Below are 20,245 nucleotides of genomic sequence, written 5' to 3'. Positions count from 1 at the left end.
TAAAACACACATAACCTAAAACTGTCTCAGCCATCTTTCACCCTCTGAGTATGTATTTCAGTAGTGCGACGTATATTCACATTGTTGTGCAGCCAATCTCTAGGACTTTCTCATCTTGGAAAATTCTGTCCCCACTAAACAATAACTAGCTTTCCCTCCCCCAGTCCATGGTGGCCACTCTTCTACTGTTTCTGTGAATCCAGCTGCTCGAGAGGTATACACAGTATTTATAAACGGAATCACACGTTACTGATATCTTTGTAACTGACTTCTTTCATTTAGCATAACGTTCTCAAGGCTCATCCAGGCTGCATCACATGACAGGATTCTCTTCCTTTTAAAAGATGAACACTACTCCATCGCATATGTGTACCACCTTTCATCTGTCCACTCATTAGTCTAAGGGCACTTGGGATGTTTCCACCTCTTGGACCCATGAAAATAGTCAGATTTCTGAAGTAATGCCTATCACATGGACCAAAACATGTCTTAAAAACAAAAACAAAAACAAAAAACAACTTGCTTTCCTGATTAATAGAAAGGGCAGCGCTCTCCTTAAGTTTACCTTACATTTATTGACTATACACATTTTCTGTGCCATAAATTTCTTGTTCATATCCTTTATTTTCCTTCCCCTCCTGCCCCTCCCTCCCCACCTTCTTTCTTTCTGTGCTGCTAAGTCACTTCAGTCGTGTCCGACTCTATGCGACCCCTGAGATGGCAGCCCACCAGGCTCCCCATCCCTGGGATTCTCCAGGCCAGAACACTGGAGTGGGTTGCCATTTCCTTCTCCAATGCATGAAAGTGAGAAGAGAAAGTGAAGTCGCTCAGTCGTGTCCGACCCTCAGCGACCCCATGGACTCAGCCTACCAGGCTCCTCCATCCATGGGATTTTCCAGGCAATAATACTGGAGTGGGTTGCCATTTCCTTCTCCAATGCATGAAAGTGAAAAGTGAAAGTGAAGTCGATCAGTCGTGTCTGACCCTCAGCGACCCCATGGACTGCAGCCTTCCAGGCTCTTCTGTCCATGGGATTTTCTGTGGGACTTTTAAATCCCAGGTACTAATCCTCTTTCAGTTATATTCATTACAAGTTATCTTTTCCCAGTATATAGCTTTTAAATTTTCTTAGTGTCCCTTGTTTCTAAAATTTCACATTTTAATGTGATAAAACTGACCAATCATTTCCTTTACGGTTTGTGCTTTGGTTGTTTTATTTAAGAAATTCTTTCCTTCCATGGATAAAGAAGATGTAGGCAATGGCACCCCACTCCAGTACTCTTGCCTGGAAAATCCCATGGATGGAGGAGCCGGGTGGGCTGCAGTTCATGGGGTCGCTAAGAGTCGGACACGACTGAGCGACTTCACTTTCTCTTCTCACTTTCATGCATTGGAGAAGGAAATGGCAACCCTCTCCAGTGTTCTTGCCTGGAGAATCCCAGGGACGGGGGAGCCTGGTGGGCTGCCATCTCTGGGGTCGCACAGAGTCGGACACGACTGAAGCGACTTAGCATAGCACAGCATAGTATATATATATACACAATGGAACATTATTCAGATGTTATAAGTAATGAAATAGTGCCCTTTGCAGCACCATGGATGGACCTAGTGAGTGTCACACTGAGTGAAGTAAGTCAGACAGAGAAGGAGAAACATCATACGATATCCCTTATACGTGGAACACAAAAAGTAATGATACAAACGAACTTATTTATGAAAGAAAATGAGACTCACAGACTTAGAGAATGAACTTATGGTTGCCGGGGGGAAGCGATAGTTAGTTAGGGAACTTGAGTTAGACAGGTACACACTGCTATATTTAAAATACATAACCAACAAGGATCTACTGTATAGCACAGAGAACTCTGCTCAATGTTATGTGGCAGCCTGGATTGGAAGTGAGTGTAGGGGAGAATGGATGCATGTGTATGTATGGCTGAGTCCCTTTGCTGTTCACGACAACCTGGGAAGCCCTGAAACCATCACACTATTAATTGGCTATGCTGCTGCTGCTGCTGCTGCTAAGTCGCTTCAGTCGTGTCCGACTCTTAGCGACCCCATGAACTGCAGCCTACCGGGCTCCTCTATCCATGGGATTTTCCAGGCAAGAGTACTGGAGTGGGTTGCCATTGCCTTCTCCATACCCCAGTACAAAATAAAAAGTTTAAAATTTAAAATAAATTCTTTCCTTCCTACCTTGAGATCATGAATATACTCTCATTAGTTTTTCTAAAAGGAGTTTTATATTTCACATTTAAACCTCTAAACTATTTAAAATATTAGAATATATTTTTATGTATATTGCAAGATGGAGATAACATTATTCCTTTCCATTAATCACTAGACAGAGGAGAAATGGCCCCCCAAGTGCAGAACGAACCAAGGACCCCTGAATTGTCCAGGCGCAGACGAGAGCTGGAGGACCCCAAGGGTATCAGCTGACACAGAGCCCACCACTGAGGGGTGAGAAGGGCATCCCACAAGGATGTGCCCACACATGCCCAGAACACACAGAGCCAGTGGAGAGCTCTCCTGACTTCAGGCTCACATCTGGAAACGATCCAGCTTCTGGACCAGATTTCCCGGTCTTCTGGGCAGTACCTCAAACACTCCAATTAAAAATCACTCCAAACGTTTTATACTCTAAAATCCCCAAGCCAGGTGAGAGCCACAGAACAAAGGCATTGCTGCCATTCCCAGAGTTTTCCACGAGGTGGCAGCCCTGCGTAGAGCAGCCAAATGCACTCCCATAGTTGTCCAGTCTTCCAAGCTTCATTAAGAAACAAAGCTCATTAAGCTCTCATCACAAGAAAAAATTTTAACTATATAAGTTGAGGAATGTTAACTAGACTTACAGAGGTGAGCTTGTCACAATGTATACAAATATCAAATCATTATGTTGTAGGCCGGAAACTAATACAATGTTGCTGTTGCTGCTTCTAAGTCGCTTCAACAGGGCAGCCCACCAGGCTCCTCTGTCCCTGGGATTCTCCAGGCAAGAATACTGGAGTGGGTTGCCATTTCCTTCTCCAATGCATGAAAGTGAAAAGTGAAAGTGAAGTCGCTCAGTCGTGCCCAACTCTTCGCGACCCCATGGACTGCATGCAGCCCACCAGGCTCCTCTGTCCATGGGATTTTCCAGGCAAGAGTACTGGAGTGGGGTGCCATCGCCTTGTTACGTGTCAATTATACCTCCGTTAAAAAAATAATAAAATAAAAACTATGTTATCCAATATTAAAATAAAACCTAATTTTAAAGGTGGCTTTGAAATGATGCAAAGAAAAACCTTGTTGTGAGCATTAGGCCAGCAAAGCCTACCGGCACTAGTCCACAACAAAATCTGGACAGCACACTGAAGCTTGGCCTCTCTTCACTGGGAAATAGTCCCCAAATGCCCACCGTAAGGGCCTTGGACGGGTCTGCATGATGACCCAGGCACAGCTTAGCACCAGTGAATCCACTGCCAGAATGGGTCACAATTTCCCACTGAGACAGGGTCAATCAGAAAACCACAGAACAGGCCCAGGCATCTTTTCTGATGCCCAATCCAGCCTGCTAATGCAACAGGCTCTGGGATCAGAAGGAACCCTGGGGAGATCAGGCTGATACCTAGCACTGTCCCGGCCGAGACGCTGCCCATTCCACAGGTGAAAGCTCTGCACAAGAGGGTTCTGCTTATTATGAGCTGAAATCTACCTTCCTCGACTCCTAACATCTCGTCCGAGCCCTTAAGGCACAAGAACAGTCCCTTTCCCACAGGACAGCACCCAGATACTCAAGAGGCTCACGGGGCCCCTAACACTTCTCAGCTTTTCTCTACCAACGGGGCTGAGAATCCTGCCTGTGCTAATGTACTCAAAAGCCTCTGGAGAAATTTGGGAAAAACCACAGCCACAGTTAACACCAGAGGATTTAAAAGACTATCCTATCAGTCTAGAATTTTTCCTTTTTATGGTTAGAAGATTATGTTCTTAGTAGACAGTTCGGCACAAACACTAACCATCAAACTAAACGTTTAGCCTCCCAGCTAAGGCTAACAGCAGGCTGAGAGAGAATATTTACATTTGGCCCAGAGTTCTGAAGTGAAAAAGCTGATACACTTCTCAGCTCAGGCAGGCGGCAGTCTTTAGAGATGACTCCCGTCCGGCCTGTGAGAAGAGGGTGGAAGTGGCCCAGGGGAGGCAGAAAGCCAGGGCCTGGTCCCATTCACACAGCAAGACAGCCACAGCCTGAGTTGTTCCCCACAAGGAGGCCAGGAACAGCTGTACTCACATCCTGCTCCACGCTGGTCAGAAACACGCTGGGCTTCTCTGAGAGCCAGGCCCTTTGGAGACTAAGAAACCCAATTCCTGGGTTATCGGGGAAAAGAAGTCAACTTCCATGAATCACCAGGGAAAAAAGTATATTTAAAGAACGGTAACAGGGCCAAAAGGAAGAGAGGGAAGTTTCCTGGAGACTCAAGTTTCCCAAATAAACTGGTAGAACCAATTTTTTTTTTTTTTTTTAAAGAAAAACATTACTTTGAACCTTCCAGTGCTACCTCTAAGAACCAAACTTTAGAAAAGCAAGCACAAAGGAACACAAGGATGTATGTAAGGGTGCCCACTAAAAAATTATTCCTAATGGGAAAAAGCGCAGACTACTATGATGTTCAACAAACAGAATGCAGTTCATAAATTACTGACAGCTAACCTATCTTGTTGGATGTTTCAAATTTATAAAAAATACAAGGAGACCTATGATATACTGCAATTAAAAAAAAAAAAAAAAGGCAGGTGGGAGAAAATAAAGACAAAACTTTGTGTGTTAAGTATGACACAGAAAATGTACACATAGAAATATCCCATGGGGTTCAGAGAGGTTAGTCACCTCCAGGGAGTGACACCGGGGCTGAGTGACTTCACTATCATGGAAGGTTTTTTTTTTTTTCTTTTTTAACCAGAGACCAGGTAGGTACTACTGTAGTCAAGATAGAAGATGCAAAAATATCCCCTACGTTGCCCCCCTCCACCAAGGCTTGGCCATCTCTGCCCCAAATCAGTTGGGCATCCAGATAGCACATTCTGACTGCAGTCCCTTGGAGACAGAACTGCTACATCATGCCCGCCCCCTAAAACACACATGCATGCAAACACACACAAAAAGCCACCTGTCCGCCACTTCTAGAGAGAGAGAGGTCCTAGGACCCAAGCCCACAGCACCCTCCCCACCAGCTGCCTCATTTCCTCTAAGATAAATCACACAGAGGGCTAGGGAGCCCACAAATCCCTCGAGCAAACACGCAAGTCAAATAGCACCATTTACCCCGCAAGGGCCTCTCTTCAAGTTAACAAGGCGTGGGAGGATCCAGGCAACAAAACCGGCCTTGTCCAGCAAGGTCGGCCTTTGCCCCAGGGAGGAGACCTATGGCTGCCCCCTCGACCCTGCTTCCTCAGCTGCTGGCCTACCCGAGACCTGAGCTTTTCACAGCCCGGACGCCCACCTCAGACCTGGTAAAGAGGCTAAGGCCCTGGGCTTGGAGAGCAGGTGGCCTGGTGGCTCAGATACACCCCTGACCCCCACCAGTGGGGCTGGGTTTCCTCTCCTGGCGGGGTCCCGAGGTGGCCCCTAGGCCACTTGCTAAGGGGCACTGGTGTAGCTGAAGAGAACTGGGGACACTCACTGACCACTGTAATCAGCTACCTCACCCCAAGGGTCAGAGCTATAGGAAAAGAAAGAAGAGGAGTGGGCTGGAAGAGCACCAACTGGACTCCTGCTACCCTGGTCTGTTCTTACCTCCCTGCTTCCAGGAACCCTCCTGTTACCATGGCTGGGCCAGGCCCACCCACTCCCACACTTGCCACCACATAACCAACCCCTCTAATCAGAGGCTCTCTGTCGGTGACTACAGCCAAGAAATTAAAACACGTTTGCTCCTTCCACTTGGAGGAAAACGTATGACAAACCTGGACAGCATATTAAAAAGCAGAGACATCACTGTGCCAGCAAAGGTCCACATAGTCAAAGCTGTGGTTTTTCCAGTGGTCATGAACGGGTGTGAGAGTAGGACCATGAAGAAGGCTGAGCGCCGAAGAACTGATGCTTTTGAATTGTGGTTTTGGAGAAGACTTCTGAGAGTCCCTTGGACTGCAAGGAGATCCAACCAGTCCATCCTAAAGGAGATCAGTCCTGGGTGTTCATTGGAAGAACTGATGCTGAGGCTGAAACTCCAATACTTTGGCCACCTGATAGGAAGAGCCACTGGAAAAGACCCTGAGGCTAGGGAAGATTGAAGGCAAAAGGAGAAGAGGGCAGCAGAGGATGAGATGATTAGATAGCATCACTGACTCAATGGACATGAATCTGAGCAAACTCAGGGAGTTGGTGAAGGACAAGGAAGCCTGGTGTGCTGCAGTCCAGGGGGTCACAAAGAGTCAGACACAACTTAGCAACTGAACAACAAATCAGAGGGCTCACAGAAAAGGCTCTCGGTATCTCCAAGTATGTCCAGCTTAGGGGCCTGCCCTGAGCCTGCATGCTGGGTTAATTCCACATAAGGCGTCAACAAACATCAGAGAAAGAAAATAAACCATAGAAATGAATTTTTCAATACAACACAGCTTGTAACAGGAAAACACTGAAAATAGTCCAAGGGTCAGTCAATAGGGGACTGGTTAAATCAATTATGCTGCTTTTATGTAACTCAATACTCTGCAGCAGTGAAAAACAAGGAAGTAGAATTTGTACTGGGAAAGAAAGATGCACATGACATATTCAGCAAAAAAAAAAAACATGCTAGCAATAAAAGCACTGTGCAATTCCATTTTGTCGAATATGTTAATAAGATATAAAGTATTCCATGTGTACAGATAAAAATCTCGAACTTTTCATGGTGATATACTCATGGTTAGTTATTTCTGTGGAGTGAGACTACAGGAAGAATTCTTTTCTTTTTTAAATGTCTGTGTCGATTTTTTAATTTACAAAATGCATATTAATTTTATAATTAAAGTATAAAAACATGAAGAAAGCACTGCCCTTCCACTTTTTGAACTATTTAATCTAACAGTCATTCGGTAAGGCAGAGCAGGCCAGGAGGCTCCAGCGGGCAAGGGGCACCCAGGAGTGGCCATCAGAGCCTGTACAAACAAGGAGAGGCCCTGCAGAAGCGCATGGAGACCCAGCAAAGGGTGACCAGGGGAATGGTGTGGGGAGGGAGGCAGCAGAGGGGAAAGCAAGCAGGTACACATGGAGCCACTAAGTAAATAGATTAAGAAGAATCAAAACCAGATTTCTCACTGCTGGAAAAGGGAGATACAAAAATGGAAAGGAAAAAGACAAGAATGAACCCTATTATATTGTGGTTCTGCACTGGAACTAGAAATGTGAGTGTGAACTCATGGTTTCCAGAATACATATTACATATTGAAGGCACAGGTATATTAGGAAGACAGAGAGAGAGACACACATGGCAATATACGTGAGCGTGTGTGTGTGGTGGGGATGTACTCAGATATTCCCACTCTGTTCCCTGAAAGGTCCTGGAAACCAGTACAGCCCAGGAGCTCTGAATACACAAGTACACCCAGCATTCAGACCTTGCTTCTATTCTCCACTAAAGAGAATGTGAACTCCTAGGATAAACATCTGATTTCCAGGATTACAGCAAGATAATTATAAAACAAGCCTGAAACATCTTGTGCCAGAGAACAAGAACGTGCTCAAAGAATGAGGGGATATGTCGAAAAGACAGAGAAGGGACTTCCGTGGTGGCCCAGTGGTTAAGAATCTGCCTTCCAATGCAGGGGACTTGTCCTGGGTGAGAGAACTAAGATCCCATGTGTCACAAGCAACCAAGCCTGTGAGCCACAATAAGGGAAAAGCCGAGCACTGCAACTAAGATTGGACACAGTCTTAGTTGAATGAATGAATAAACAAATAGAGAAGCAAGCTTGAAGTGTTTCCACTGGCCATATGGGTATATACAACCCACTGAGCAGAACAGGAAGCCATGAGAGAGACAGAGTGTGTGTGTGTGTATGGAAGGAGGTGTGTAAAGGGAAAACAAGTATCACTACAATGGTGAAGCCTAGAGACACCACCTCAGTCAAATGATCAAAGTGAACATCCTTAGTAATAAGTCATATCAAGCCAAGTCCCAGTCAACAGGATGTAACAAGAAAAGGCCGCTTCAGCCTGTGAAAGTCCTGCCTAAGATGAAAAACTCATCCAACCATGAAAGAAAGAAAGAAAGTGAAGCCACTCAGTCACGTCCAACTCTTTGTGACCCCATGGACTGCAGCCCACCAGGCTCCTCCGTCCATGGGATTTTCCAGGCGAGAGTACTGGAGTGGGGTGCCACTGCCTTCTCCAGGGGATCTTCCCGACCCAGGGATGGAACCCGGGTCTCTCACATTGAGGGCAGACGCTTGACTGTCTGAGCCATCTGGGAAGCCCCAAACATGAGGATCAGACAAATCCAGACCAAGAGACTACCTAGAAAATAACTAACCTGTAATCTTCCAAAGCATCAAGGTCACACAGGTCACACCCTGGGGAACTGTTGCAGGTTGAAGGAGATCAAAGAGAAACAACAAGTAAACACGGCACTTTATTCCAAACGAGCTCCTTTTCCTGTTAAAGACACTAAAAGACAACACCTGGCAGAACTTGACCAGGGTCTGACAGCTGGACGGTGGTACGTAGCAACATTAATGCCTGATGGGTTACTGTCATACAGGAGAGTATCCTTGCTGGCAACAAGCACACTTTTACATGCTATAGGGTGATGGGACATCAGGCTGGCAACTTAAGAAAAAAGAGAAAAATTCTTTATACTGTGCTCGCAGCTATTCTGTAAGCCAGCAGCAGTTTCACAGTTTAAAAAATTTAACTGCAAATGGAAGAAACATAGTGCTAACAGGTGAGTTCACACAGTTATATACCAGGTTTGTGTCAGTCAAACCGTAACAGTCCTCCTTTAACTGGGGAACCATAAATGCTTCTGATGGGGAAAGGGCTCTGCTTAAATCAGACCTCTGCCGCAGTGCTAGGAGGACTCTCTGCCTCCTCCTGGGACTTTCTTCCAACCCAAAAGGTCCAACCATCTACGGACACAGCGTCATCAGTCCCTGCCACGGCCCTGCAGCCCAGGCAGTTCCAGACCATAAACTGCAAGAGAAGGGCCACTGGCCAACACCACCCATAGCAAACGGTGTTCTGAGTGGCCTGCTCCTCACGCCTCTGTCAACGTGAAACAAGAGCTGAGCAAAGGGAAGAAACTGACTCCTAACGCAGAGAGCAGCCAAAGAAGCAGGACACACACCCGCCCCAAAATCACGGTGGAAATGGTGCCATCTTGTACTTGCAAAGAGATTTAATGTTTCCCAGCTTCTCTCCATCTATAATTTCACACCAAGTCCATACAAAGAAGCTACAGACCCTCAAGCTCTCAGACTAAGTCAAATTTCTGTTACCCAGCACACAGACCACAGAGCACCCCCTTGTTAGCCCTGGCAACATTCATAATGATGCAGAGTGCGTGTGGTTATTTGATTAACATTTGTATCCTCCATCAGACTGCAGAGTCCAGGACCACAAGGGTTGAGTGTTTGCTCACAGATAGCCCAATTCCTCACAAAAAGCAGACACCAGAAATACTTGCTAAGTAATCACACGGATGCGTGGGTGGTGGATAAGTAGGTGGTAAGTGGACAGACGCATAGATAGATGGCGGGTGATAGGTGGGTGGGTAGGTAGATGAATGGATGGATGGTGAGTGGGTGGGTGGGTAAGACAGTAGGTGGGTAGGTGGGCAGATGAGTAGGTGGAGGGGGGCTGGTAATCAGACTGTGAGCGGGTGGATGCCTGACCTTGGTCTGCTCCCGCCGCCCAGCCCGGTTGTACCTGCTGCTGCTGGGCCCGGAGGTCGCCAATTTCCTTCTGGTCCTCCTCATGGAGCCGCTTCATGTCCTCCCACGACTGCTGGAGCAGGTTGCGTTCCCGCAGCAGCTGTCCATTCTCCCGCCTCAGCATATCCACGTCATCCTTCAGCTGGGTCTGGTCGCTCAGGAGCCGGCTGTGGAGTGTGCTGAAATGCCCCCAACACTGTGAGCCCAGCCAGCCTCCAACTCCCACCAAGGTACCGCCTCCTCCTCCACCAGGTCCCAACACCCCCAATACACCAGACAGGCCACTCAAACCCTGGTGTCCGCCACATGCCAGTAAGACCCAAACCATTTCTTAGCAACCTGACATGAACTTGGCACATGTGTGAAGGCCATGGAAAGCAGATAAGCCCCTACCTGCTAGGGACCCAGTGCCTTCAGTACTGAGGGCCGGGCCAATGTCAGCAGGTGGGCAGCAGATGTCCTCAGATGGGCCCCAGGACAACAAAGGGGAGGATGCCCCCTTGGCCTCTGTGGACCAGAAGTCCAGCAATCTGCCTCGCTCACGCATTCAACCACTTTCCTACCGCCTGTGCTTTGGAAGCTGACCATGGACGCAGTATGAAAACTGAGGTCCCAAACCACAAACCTACCAGGTGAAGGCCCACTGCTTGCTAGACAGCAAAGACAGAACCAGAAGCCCAGGCTCCGGGTCCAGAAACAAAGACTGGCAAGAGGCAGAAGCTGGGCGCCCCAGGAACTCACTGGTAGAAGTCCGTCTCCTTGGCCACCTCCTCACACCTCTTCAGGGCGTTGGTGTGCTGGCTCTGCAGGCTCTGCAGGTCCGACATGGCCCGCACGCACTGGATCTTCAGCCTCTCATAGTCTGGATTCAGCCTGTGGTAGGGCCTGGCCCAGACAGCAAACAGCCCAGTGAACATGGGCCTCGGGATCACCGTGACAAGGATGTCTCTCCCTGAAGAGCCATGTCCCAGGTCACTCCAGCCTAGCGGTGCCCAAACACCGGTCACCTCCACACCACCACCACCGCTACCTGGTGCCCTGCTGAGCCCAGGAGTCCCAGCCACACCAGACAGACGGAATCAGAACCCCCAGGATGGAGGGCCCCGACCACTTATCTCCCTGGGTGGGCCTGGAGAGCTGGGAGGTGCTCTGGATCTCTGGGAGCCTCCAGGAGGCCACGCGACCAGCCTGCACACTGGTCCACCAAGTCCCTGTGACAAAGCTCCTCCTCTCCTAGAGCAGGGATTCTCAATCTTGGGTGCATAATGAAAGACCAAGGCCCAGACCAATTACATCAGCATCCCTGAGGGCAGGACTCAGACTCAGGAATTTTTTTTTTTTTTAAACCCCCTCAAGAGATTCCAATGTGCAGCCAAGATTGAGAAAAATAGCCAGGAGCAGGAGTTTTCAAACTGGGGTTCTCAGACCTGCAGGCATTGTAATCACCTGGGAATCCGTCAGAAATGCAAATTCTCAGGCCAGCCCCAGACCTCAGGAGGGAGGAAGGAATGGTCAGCAATTTGTGCTTTAACAAGCCCTTGTGGGTGGTCCTGGTGTGAGCGCCAGTCTGGAACCCCCTGCAGCCTCATATAGAAGGGCTAGTCTCTGTGCAGCCACTCCTCTGTCTCAGTGACACGAAAGTGGCTAAGGACAGGACACACTCACGCCCAACCCTCAAGCTGCCTGACCAAGAGACACACACGTCTTCATAAAAGCCACCCAGAAAAACCTTTCTTGGGGTGAGGCACATACCCCTGATGCTTTCAAAGGAAACAGATTAAACCGAGCCTGCTCCCGCCTCCCTCAGAACCCTGCCAGAATCTCCCCAACCCTTCCTTGCTATCTACCTCTTAATCCCAACAAAAGAAGCAGTCAACGATTGTCTTCAAAATAACAAAAGTCAGGTGGGATCAACCCTTTTTAAAGTATGTATGTGGCAGGAAACAACTAACAGGTCTACAAACCGCATAAAGATCTACTCAACAGTGAAGCAGGCTAGGGTACCCAGGAGACAGCAGCGCCCGTGCAGAGAAACACGGATGCGTGTGGACGCACAGATCAGTCAAAGGCTCAGCAACGGGGCGACAGGGGCGGGGGATGCCATGGCATCAAGGCGGTGACCTTGTCTAGCAGGGGAGGTGCATGGTGCCCACCTCTTGTCAAAGGTGGTCCCGTGGGTGGCAAAGGCCAGGCGCTTCCGCAGCTCGTTCCTCTCCCGGGTCATCAGCCGCAGCTGAATGGAGAGGTTCTCCACCTTCTCATTCACCTGCCGGTCGCTGAGCACAGGCGGTGGGGATGGCGCCTTCCCAGTGGTGCCTGCAGGAGGAAGGTGACAAAGTGAACTTGCCCAGTCCCCACCAGCAGCCAGGTGCCATTCTGGGCTCTCAGCTGGCCTTCACTCCTCACACCCACCTTCCCAGGTGGGTCCGGTTACAACCCTCTTCCCCAGATGACACCACCAAATCAGAGAGCAAGAGGCAAGGCAGGGACCAGAGCCCAGGCAGACTGGCTCCAGCATCTACTCCCGGGGCCCTGGCTGAGGACTCTGGGGTCCCTCTATCTCTCCCCAGCCTGGCTTTGGCTCCTCCAGGATGGCCCAGCCTCATCTTTCCATCTTTGCCTGCTCTGCTACCACCACCTGTCACCTTCCTCTGAGCAAAGAGGCCAGCCTAAGCCCTGAACAGAGTGGAAGACACAGCCTGAAAAGGAAGGCACAGTTGCAATCCAGAGAGGCTGGCAGAGAACAGAGGCAGCCAGTTCATAAGCTGGGCCCACGGGCCGTGTTCTGTTCTTCCCTGATCAGGGCTGGACAGTCTGCATGGCTCCCTCTTCCAAGCTGCCCGACTGTCTGAGGACCTGCTCCACCAGCCCAGGTGTGCAGCCTGGAGCAGGTGCAGGGACAGCTGCCCATGGCCAAGGGGTGCAGGGAAGTCCCAGGGCCTCTGGCAGCCCAGCCCACGGCAGGGCCTCATCACTTATTCCTGGGACTAGACATGTTCTGAGAAGGAAATCCCACGCAATATGCCATTACTTAGGAAAAGTGGCCACCACCAGCACCTCTGGTGAGACCCCAATCTGTCTCTAGGAAGAATGCACCTCACTCAAATGTCCCAGAAAAAGAGACAAATCCATGGTATTGGTATTCTTGTATATTTAAGTATATACTTGTATATTTATATATTATGTATTTATATATATACTTGTATATTTAAGTATATACTTGTATATTTAAGTATCTCTACCTCTCATGGATCCTCAGTGGGGTAAGAAAAACCCACAGCAGTCACCCCAGCTCATGGATGGGATCCAGAAGCTGACTCACCCTGGGAACACAGTATCTGGGTGCCCAGGAGCCCTGTAACGTGCAAAGGGCAAGACACACGTCCTCTGACTCAGTGTCTCCTGACCACTGCCCCCCAGCTGACCCTTGTTGGCGGATCTGTTCGTGTAAACCAAGTTTCCCCCGGGACGGGGACTCAGGTGTGACCTTTCGTCTTCTGGGAGTGCCAGGGAGGATGGAAAGCTTGACACTGGGCAACAAGGCAGGCCACGGTCTGAGGCAGGAGACTCCAACGTTACCCAGTGTCAGCACCCCAACCACCGAATCTACTACCTCTCGAAATGCATGTTATTTTAAGACCAGCACCACCATAACATCAGGATTTCTGTGCTCAGACCAGAACTCTGGGGCCGGAATGTTCTCTAAGGTGGGGTCCAGGACCACCACCAATGAGCATCGTCCTCCCTGCAGGGGTTCTACTCCACAGTGGGAGGAGCCTTCCCTCACCCTTCTCCAAAGACCCTGGATCCTCACCCTTGCCCCCAGGGGTTCTGGAAGACAGGCTGGTTACAGCTCTGTGCAGCTGTGTGACTTGACGTCTTCCTCTCTGCAAATGAAGGCACTTCTACAAGCTCTAGTCCTATGACTGTTTTCTGATTTGCACTAACTTACCTGGCTCTCTGACACATGGGGCTTCCTCTGGATATGTGCCTAATACTCCTTCCAGAGAAGCCCACAACTAACAAAGCCTCTAACCAACCCAGGGGGACGTGAACTGTGTAAGACTGACAAACCCAAGACAGGGAATGAATAGACTAAACAGACTCAGACTCGGCTCGGAAAAGAAGGATTTCAATGTAAACCGTCACAACCAACCCACACAACAGCAACCAACACAGATGTCCCGGGCATTCATTTAATCTTCCCAACAACCCTGGAGTGATAAGAATATTACCATCTCCATTTTACAGGTGGGAAGGCAGGCCAAGCAAGGTCAAGGAATTGACTCAAACGTGCACAAACCTCAAGTGATGCCCCGGACGAGAGCCCAGCCATCTGATTTCAGAGCACATGCTCTTTGCTGCTGCCCGTGCCTTGCCACCCCACAAAGACAACCGTGAGTAGCACTCACGTATGCCTGGCAGTTTCTAAGATGCTTTTCATACATTATCCCATCCCATCCACTTAAGAAAGACACTGCTATTATTCCTGTTTTATAGATCAGGAAACAAAACCTTATCAAGCTTAAATAATGGGTCCAGGTCACCACGCTAGTAAATGACAGCATGGCATATGGAGTGCCCTTTGCCTGACCCCAGTGCCCAGGGCCTCAACCTACAAGTTCTTAAATGTTTTGATCCTGCTGCTGCTGCTAAGTCGTTTCAGTTGTGTCTGACTCTGTGCGACCCCATAGCCGGCTGCCCACCAGGCTCCCCCGTCCCTGGGATTCTCCAGGCAAGAACACTGGAGTGGGTTGCCATTTCCTTCTCCAATGCACGAAAGTGAAAAGTGAAAGTGAAGTCGCTCAGTCGTGTCCGACTCTTAGCGATCCCATGGACTGCAGCCCACCAGGCTCCTCCATCCATGGGATTTTCCAGGCAAGAGTACTGGAGTGGGGTGCCATCGCCTTCTAGGACCTCTTTATACTTAAAAATGACTGAGGACTCCAAAGAGGTTTTATTTATATGGTTATGTCTAATAACATCTACCAGATTAGAAATTTCAAAAGTATTTTTAAATATTTACTAATTTTAAAATAACCAAACTTGTTACATATTCACACAAGATTTCTTTGGTAAAAAATTAACTACCCTTTCCATCACCAAACACAAAACACAGTGAGAAGAATGGCACTGCTCTGCATCTTTGTGATGATGTTTGAGGTCTGGCTTAACAGAGTCAGCTACAGTCTCACATGTGTGCAGCATCGCAGATAGAACCTTTAGAAAACTCCACTCCACAGTGGAGTTTGTGTGAGCACGAGCATGCAAAAGGCAAGAGACATCTTAGTATCATCATAAAAACAGTTCTGACTGCACTGGCTCCCTGCAAGGACCTCAGGGACACCAGACCATGCTTTGAGAATGACTTGACCTATGGTCAAGTTCAAAAAAAAAAAAAAATCAGAGAAACATCATATCTCAATTTTAAAACTGAAAAGCATCACCAGGCCCCAAAACCTGCCTCTAGAGAGTTAAAGAATTCTCACCCCATTTTAAAAATGAAGCAACAGAAAGATGCAGTCCTTAGCTTTTGCGGAGGCTACAGAGAGAAGCTGCAGCACGACAGAAGTAGGGGTCAGACCTGTCACCACACACAGCACCGCCTCCTGTCTGTCTCCAGCAGGATGAGGCCACTGGCCGTGCAGCTGGAAAGGACGCAGGGGCAGCTGATCATGGAGACAAGGACTGAGTGCTGTCGTTTGCTGAGGGCAGCCTAGGTACTGGGTTCTACGCTAAATGCACCTGGGTCCTCACCTCATTAACCCCAGGGTACCCTCCCAAGCACATGCTGTGATCACCACGTGAGAAGCTGACATCTAGCAAGACTGCACAGCTAGGAAACGTGCAGACACCCTCACAGACCCGGCTCCATCTCCAGACCCAGGGCCTCGTTCGCCGTGCTACAGTCTCCCAACAGGACTGGCCTCCTGGTTCCCTTCCCCTACCCCGAAGGCCTGAGCATACATGAACCACACAGAAAGGAAGGCCACCAGGCCTGTGAACCCATAAGATGACAGGCTGACTTAGGGAGACTGCTGCCTGGATGCTCCGGTCCTTTCACAATAAGGAGGCAAGAGGGCAGAGGAGGACCACAGGGGACCTCAAGAAAAATCCCAAGATGGGCTAAGCCAGGAAGTCCCAAAATAAACAGCAAGTGTTGCCGAAAACCTTTTCCATACCCATCCAATTCAAAATAAAGTTTTCCTCTTCTACTCGCATCTCAGGGTTGAAAAACATTTTGAAGATGATGCAGTCCTTTCAAGAAAATGGTTGCTGGAAGCCTCTAAGTAGCTAGAGGATTGTTTGAGTTCCCTACTTCAGTGAGGGAGCTCCCTACCTCACAGCAAAGCCCATCTAATCTCTCCCCAGACAATTATTCTGTGAACCAAATTAAGATCTTTATTTCTCCCACTGACCCTAGATCTACCCCTAAGGCCACAAGGTACAACTGTAATTTCTCTTCTATACAACAAATGTGCAAGTATTTGCAGACAACTGCCAAGTCTCTCTATCATTACCAGAATAGCTAAATTTTTAAAAAAGTAACAACACCAAATGCTGGCAAGGATGCAGAGAAACTGGGATTTTCAAACACTGTTGGTGGGGATATGAAATCATACAGCCACTTCTGTCAAAGAAAACACTCTGACAGTCTTTTATAAAGTTAAACATGCACTTACCATACCACCCAGTAATCCCACTCCTAGATATTTACACAAAAGAAATGAAAATTTATGTTCACACAAAAGCTAGCACGTAACTGTTTATAGCAGCTGTTGAATGGATAAATGACAGTGTTATTATATTCATATAATGGAATACATCTCAGCAATAAAAAGGCACTGACCATCACACAAACTGCTGGTACACACAAAGGCAGAGGGAATGGGAACCCTCGAACGCACTAAGCTGAGTGGAAGAAGCCAGACCCAAAAGGCCACACACCGTATGACTCCATTTACATGACATCTGGAAAAAGGCAAAACTACAGAGGCTGGAGAGAGATCAGTGGTTGACAGGGGTTGGAGGGAGTGGAGGCAAGAAAGGCTGACCACAAAGTCACAGAAGGGAATTCTTCAGGGTAGGCCGACTGCTCTGTGTCTTAATTGTGGCACTGGTTAAATGGCTAACGTGTTTGTCAAAACTCATCAAACTATACACTAAAAAGGATAAGCTATACACTAAAAAGGATAAGTTTTACTGTACATACCTCAATGAACATGATTTAAAAAAAAAAGCAAATGCATGGTGCCCTAACACTGAAACCACCACTCCAGGAGAGGTGTGGCTTGTCACCCCCACCCCATCAGCCACTGCGCTTTTAGGAAACCGTTTAAAGAAGCAAAATTAAAACTGATGTCAAATGAGGTGTCCACAGAAGCCTCAAACTCTCTTTGTGCAGTTGTTCTTTTGGATTCAAATGCAAAATTGTCCACTCTCCCCCTCACTTCACTCCTTCCTCTTCCCAAATCTGGAACCCACTTGAAAAGAAAGCAGGGGACCTCTCTGGTGGTCAACATTTGGCACTTTCACTGCTAAGGCCAGGGTTCAATCCACAGTAGGGAAACTGAGTCAAGGCTTTGGTTTTTCCGGTGGTCATGTATGGATGTGAGAGTTGGACTAAAGAAAGCTAAGCGCCAAAGAATTGATGCTTTTGAACTGTGGTGTTGGAGAAGACTCTTGCAAGTCCCTTGGACTGTGAGGAGATCCAACCAGTCCATCCTAAAGGAGATCAGTCCTGAGTGTTCTTTGGAAGGACTGATGTTGAAGCTGAAACTCCAATACTTTGGCCACCTGAGGCAAAGAACTGACTCCTGGGAAAAGACCCTGATTCTGGGAAAGATTGAAGGCGGGAGGAGAAGGAGATGACAGAGGATGAGATGGTTGGATGGCATCACCGACTCAATGGACATGAGTTTGGGTAAACTCCGGGAGTTGGTGATGGGAGGCCTGCTGTGCTGCAGTCCATGGGGTCACAAAGAGTCGGACACAACTGAGCAACTGAACTGAACTGAGGGAAACTGAGCCTGCAAACTGAGCAGCATGGCTAAAATAAATAAATAAATATTAAAAAATAAAAATTTAAGGCAGATTTTCTTTTTCCTTTTTATGTCCAGAGTAGGATTCTGGGGTTAAGCAATTTGGACTGGACTAAAATGGCCCCAAAAGGAGTGCTAAAAGATGCCAGGAAAGCTGGCGTGGGCCCTGGAGTTTAGAGAAAGCCATCACTCTTCTGGGCCTTGGTGTGAGAGCGGGCACAGGAGAGGGAAGCACAGCCTGTTGGCCATCGTGAGTCCTGGCCCCTCCTCCTGGTTACCCTGACTCGTGTTGCCTCCTCCGTGGACCACTGAGGCTCAGTGAGAGCCTGGCAGCTGATAGTCTTCTTGGTTATAAGCTCCTATGTCACACCACAGCTGACCCTGAAAGCCATCCCTCAAGTCTTATTTACAGCTAGACAGGTCACAGCTCTGCTTCCGAGCCCTGCTGACCTGCGGCACCAGAGGCCAAGGAGAATACAGGCACTGGCCAAAGGTGGTCGGGTGGAGTCGGGATGTCCAAGTAAACTGCTCAGCCTCCTTCAGACCCTAACCATCAGGAGCAAAGCAAAGCAACAGAACACGGTCACCACCAGCCTCAGCGAGCAAAACCAAGCCATCCTCATCTCCAGCCCAGGAGAGCCAGAGCCACTGAGGAAGACACAATTCACATACAGAAGCAGCTCAGCTTCATAGAGCTTGTTAGAAACACTCATTTGTGGCCCCACCCAGACCTAACAAATCAGGAACCCTGGGGGAGAAGCCAATACCCACCTCCAGGTAAATTTGATTCCTCATAAAGTTTGAGAACCTCTGGTATAAACCAAAGTTACAGTGGCTGCCCAGAGTGGTTTTCCAATCCCTTGACCTTTTGGCCATCCAGGATCCACTACATTTAAAAGCATCGCCCACTGACGTCCAGGGGATGCCCTGCTTGGTCAGCAAAGGACTGCAGCTGGGCTCCCCGTGGACTTGGAGAGGAAGGAGGTGAGATTCCAGGGCAGCAGCAGCAGCCTCGCCCAGCTCCCAGATCTCCCAGATCAGCTACTTGCTCTCGAATCCTTGGCTGGGGGTCAGTGTACAGACACCCAAATCAAGACAGACAGCAAGGGCCTGTTGCTTCCAGGCCGCTCCTGCATCCAGAACGCCACTCCTGGAGACCCCACTCAAGGGCCACCTCCTCCCTAGAGCTCACTGACACCCCTCAGTAGAAACAGCTACTCCTTCCCCTTGGTTTCCTTGCTTTACGCAAGGCAAAATGGTCAGTGGCTTACCTCTATGGTCCACATGTTGGTGTACCCTACCAAATTCCCATGTTGAAGTCCTTACCGCCCTAGGTGTGGTATTAGGATGTGGGGCCTTTGGTAAGTGATCAGGTCATGAGGGTGGAGCCCACATGAATGGAATTAGTGGCCTTATTAAGGAGACCCTAGAAAGCTCTTCCCCTTCCTGCCATGTGAGGTTACAAGGGGAAGGCACCATCTGTGAACCAGGAAGTGCCTCCCCAACCCAGGACACTGACTCTGCCTTGATCTTGACTCACGAGCTTCCTGGGATGGTGAGAAATGCATGCGTGCTGTTTCTGAACTGCCCAGTCTAGTGTCTGTGATAGCAGCCTAGGCAGACTAAGATACCTGGCTAGCCTATGAAACCTGGAGCCAGGTCCTCTGTGATCCCTATGAGTGTGGAGCACAGGCTCCAAGGGGACAAGGCACTCCCATCACTTCATCTGAAGTGAAGTGAAAGTCGCTCAATCGCGTCTGACTCTGTGTGGCGCTATGGACTGCAGCCCACCAGGCTTCTCTGCCCATGGGATTATCCCAGCAAGAATACTGGAGTGGGTTGCCACTTCCTTCTCCAGGGAATCTTCCCAACCTAGGGATCAAACCCAGGTCTCCCACATTCAGACAGATTCTTTACCATCTGAGCCACCAGGGAAGCCTGTCCATCTGATAAACTGAGAAAAAAACAGGCCCCAGGCCCAAAGGGACCAGAGAAGGAAGGGTCAGAGGGCACGGGGTCAAGGTGCAACCCTGCCTCAATGCTCATTCACCCCACCATCCTTTCAACCGGAAGCTGCACTTTCAAGGAATCTTTGCTGGGATAGTAAGGAAGCCCTCCAGCTCTTTTTCCTGCCAACAAACCAGGACATCTCTCTCTTTAATAAGAAAGCTCCCCTGTTACTTCAATTTGTATGAAATGTAAGGCTCATTTTAAAAATGTTGCCCAAAAATCTCTCTTATTCTTAAAACTTCTCTAGTTACCCAAGATGGGGCGGGGGGGCGGGGGGGTGGGGGGCGGTGGGGAAAGGCACC

At 48.7% G+C, this 20,245-nt stretch overlaps 1 protein-coding gene across 9 annotated transcripts in view; it reads right to left on the bottom strand.

The window, feature by feature from the left end:
- The window catches only part of DLG5 (discs large MAGUK scaffold protein 5), a 123,659-nt gene that overhangs the window by 48,936 nt on the left and 54,478 nt on the right, over window positions 1-20,245 (bottom strand). For all 9 annotated transcript variants that reach the window (XM_086381816.1, XM_086381817.1, XM_086381821.1 and 6 more), the window contains 3 exons: window positions 12,045-12,207; window positions 10,633-10,776; window positions 9,887-10,070 (listed from right to left, as the gene is read on the bottom strand). In XM_086381816.1, coding sequence (XP_086237942.1) covers window positions 9,887-10,070; window positions 10,633-10,776; window positions 12,045-12,207 — 491 coding nt within the window. The remainder of the gene's footprint in view (window positions 1-9,886; window positions 10,071-10,632; window positions 10,777-12,044; window positions 12,208-20,245) is intronic.

Source organism: Bos grunniens, chromosome 28 (genome assembly GCF_055505025.1).
Source record: "Bos grunniens cultivar Pamir isolate PY7600 chromosome 28, Bosgru_T2T1.0, whole genome shotgun sequence".
Lineage (NCBI taxonomy): Eukaryota > Metazoa > Chordata > Mammalia > Artiodactyla > Bovidae > Bos > Bos grunniens.
Note: the sequence above shows the minus strand (reverse complement) of the source record. Positions and strands in the feature narration are given on the sequence as shown.